This window comes from Hylobates moloch, unplaced genomic scaffold, assembly GCF_009828535.3.
Source record: "Hylobates moloch isolate HMO894 unplaced genomic scaffold, HMol_V3 SCAFFOLD_3, whole genome shotgun sequence".
Lineage (NCBI taxonomy): Eukaryota > Metazoa > Chordata > Mammalia > Primates > Hylobatidae > Hylobates > Hylobates moloch.
This window is the reverse complement of record NW_026652278.1, coordinates 32,026,113-32,028,366: the sequence shown is the minus strand read 5'-3', so window position 1 is coordinate 32,028,366 and position 2,254 is coordinate 32,026,113. Positions and strand designations below refer to the sequence as shown.

At 54.4% G+C, this 2,254-nt stretch overlaps 1 protein-coding gene across 3 annotated transcripts in view; it reads right to left on the bottom strand.

The window, feature by feature from the left end:
• Positions 1-1,000: 1,000 nt before the first annotated feature.
• FBXW4 (F-box and WD repeat domain containing 4) overlaps positions 1,001-2,254 on the bottom strand; it is an 85,882-nt gene continuing 84,628 nt past the window's right edge. For 2 of the 3 annotated variants that reach the window (XM_058436072.1, XM_058436073.1), the window contains 2 exons: positions 1,963-2,104; positions 1,001-1,745 (listed from right to left, as the gene is read on the bottom strand). In XM_058436072.1, the coding sequence (XP_058292055.1) occupies positions 1,626-1,745; positions 1,963-2,104 (262 nt within the window). In that variant the 3' untranslated portion in view covers positions 1,001-1,625. Of the gene's footprint in view, positions 1,746-1,962; positions 2,105-2,254 lie in introns of those variants that run through there. The other variant, XR_009212720.1, reaches the window with a different exon arrangement.

Genomic DNA, 2,254 nt, shown 5'->3' with positions numbered 1-2,254 from the left:
CTGCACAGGGACTGCCCTCTTGTTCACCTCTGTATGCTGCCTGGCCCCAGACCCCACTGGCCTTGGGAGGGTGTGATGACATTCCCTTCTCTATCCCGGGGACCTTCAACATAAAGCTTTCCACAAAAAGGGAGAATAGGGTGGGAGCACATGGCCCTAGCAGGGCAGAGCTGGCCTTTCCCTGAAACCTGTTTACACAAACTCAGAGGAAGACCGGGCTGGAGGGACCCTGTGCTACCGTAGCTTGCAGAAGTGGCTCAGAGGAAACTCCTGAAGATATGTGGGCAAGGGAAAAGTTTTAAAAATGCAGAAACCAGCCGGGCGCAGTGGCTCACGCCTTAATCCTAGCACTTTGGGAGGCCGAGACGGGCAGATCACCTGAGGTCAATAGTTCAAGACCAGCCTGGCCAACATGGTGAAACCCTGTCTCTACTAAAAATACAAAAATTAGCCGGGCATGGTGGTGCATGCCTGTAATTCCAGCTACTCGGGAGGCTGAGGTAGGAGAATCGCTTCAACCTGGGAGGTGGAGGTTGCAGTGAGCCAAGATCATGACACTGCACTCTAGCTTGGGCAACAGAGCGAGACTCTGTCTCAAAACAAAACAAACAAAAAAACAAAAACAAAAAACAGAAACCTTGGAAATAGAACACAGGATGTTAAGGCATTGTGGGTAAAAAGCCAGAATAAGGGTCATAATGTTGCCAAGGGTGTGTGTTGGGGTAGGGGTCACCACAGGTAACAACTGAGCTCCCAGCAGCCTGGACCCTTTCCACAGTCCCCTCTCCAAACCCACAGGTGACCCGCCACACCCCAAAGGCTAAGGGATAGGTCGTCAATGGGAACTCTTCCTGAAAAAAAGAAACCTTTGTTCTTTCTTTGGGACACAGAGCCATGAGGCTGGTCTTGTCATTTCAGCAGCACACACAACCCTGAGCTTGGGTCTGCTGTTGCCTTCTCCTGGAGCCTCCTAGGACTACTCAGCCAGTGAGGAACCAGATCTGTGAACAATCAAGCTTTATTTTTACAAAAATGAAAATTGTAGCATGTCTCAACAGCCAGCCTGAGGTAGGGCTGGCTCAGAACTCACTCAACTGCTGGGTTCCCTTTGCTCTTTCTTGGTTTCAAAGCAAAACCAGGCCACAGTGCCCCAGGAATGAACCCCCAGCCCCGAGAGGTTGGTCAAGGGTGAGGTCTTGCTGGTGCCAGCAGGCTATTGGCAGCCTCACCTTTCCTTCCAGGAAGGGGCAGAAAAGAACCATCTGGGAAGGTGGGAGCACCTCACCTCACTCTGTAGGCTGTCGTGGCTCTAATAAGGGGTATAGGATGGGCCTCTCCAGGCCAAGTCCTTGCTCTGGCCAAACAGGGACGCAAGGCCCGGGTTCAGCTGCACTCTAAAGCAGCAGGTCCTGCCTCTCCAACAGGTTCCTGGGAGGGACTGCATCTCTGGTAAGTTCCAGAGCCCCAGGAGTCAGAAGCCTCTAGTGCAAGGTGCCTGAGCACTGGGGTCACAGGCCCAGGAGCACAGTGGGGCAGTGAGGAGGAGCTATCACTGCAGCCTCCAGGCAAGAGAGGTCCCTGAGTAGCTGGTTTCCCTGGCCCAGAGGCAGGGGTGGCCCTGATGGTCATGGGTTTTGAAAATCCAGGACGTGGAGGTTGTAAGACAGCGCAGCATAGAGATGCTTGGTGGTGAGACGCAGGCAGTACACAGGGCTGCTGAGGGGGGTCGACGTCAGCGGGAAGGCCTGGAAGGGAGAGCACAGGAAGTGGTAAGAGCTTTCCAAGTGGGACATGGGTGTGCCCCAACCCAGGATCCCCAGGCCCAGGGGAAGAAGGACATGTGCCATTGTAGGCTTCTTCCAACCCTTTCTAGGCACGTCCTTGGCTACCTCACCATCTCCCAAATGCAGCCCATAATCATGAGTCCTGGCATGCTGGAGAAGAGGTGGGCAGGCCACTTACGTGCAGGCAGGCCCTTTGGCGCCGGTCCCACAGGCGTACAACACCGTAGTAGGAGGAACCTGTGGCCAGGAGGTGGTTGCCATCTGTCTGCAGGCAGTACAGGGTGCTGTCGTGGGGCTCCTCCCACTCCATGACACATTTCCTGTCCAGGAAGAGGAGACGCAGAGGGAGGTTTAGGGTACCCTCCACCTCTACCCCAGTCTTCTTGGGCCTAGAGTGCCTGAGGGGAGCATTAAAGAGCCATTCCGGGATAGAAGAGAAAGAAGCCTAAATCATCAGAGTCGTCAAAAAC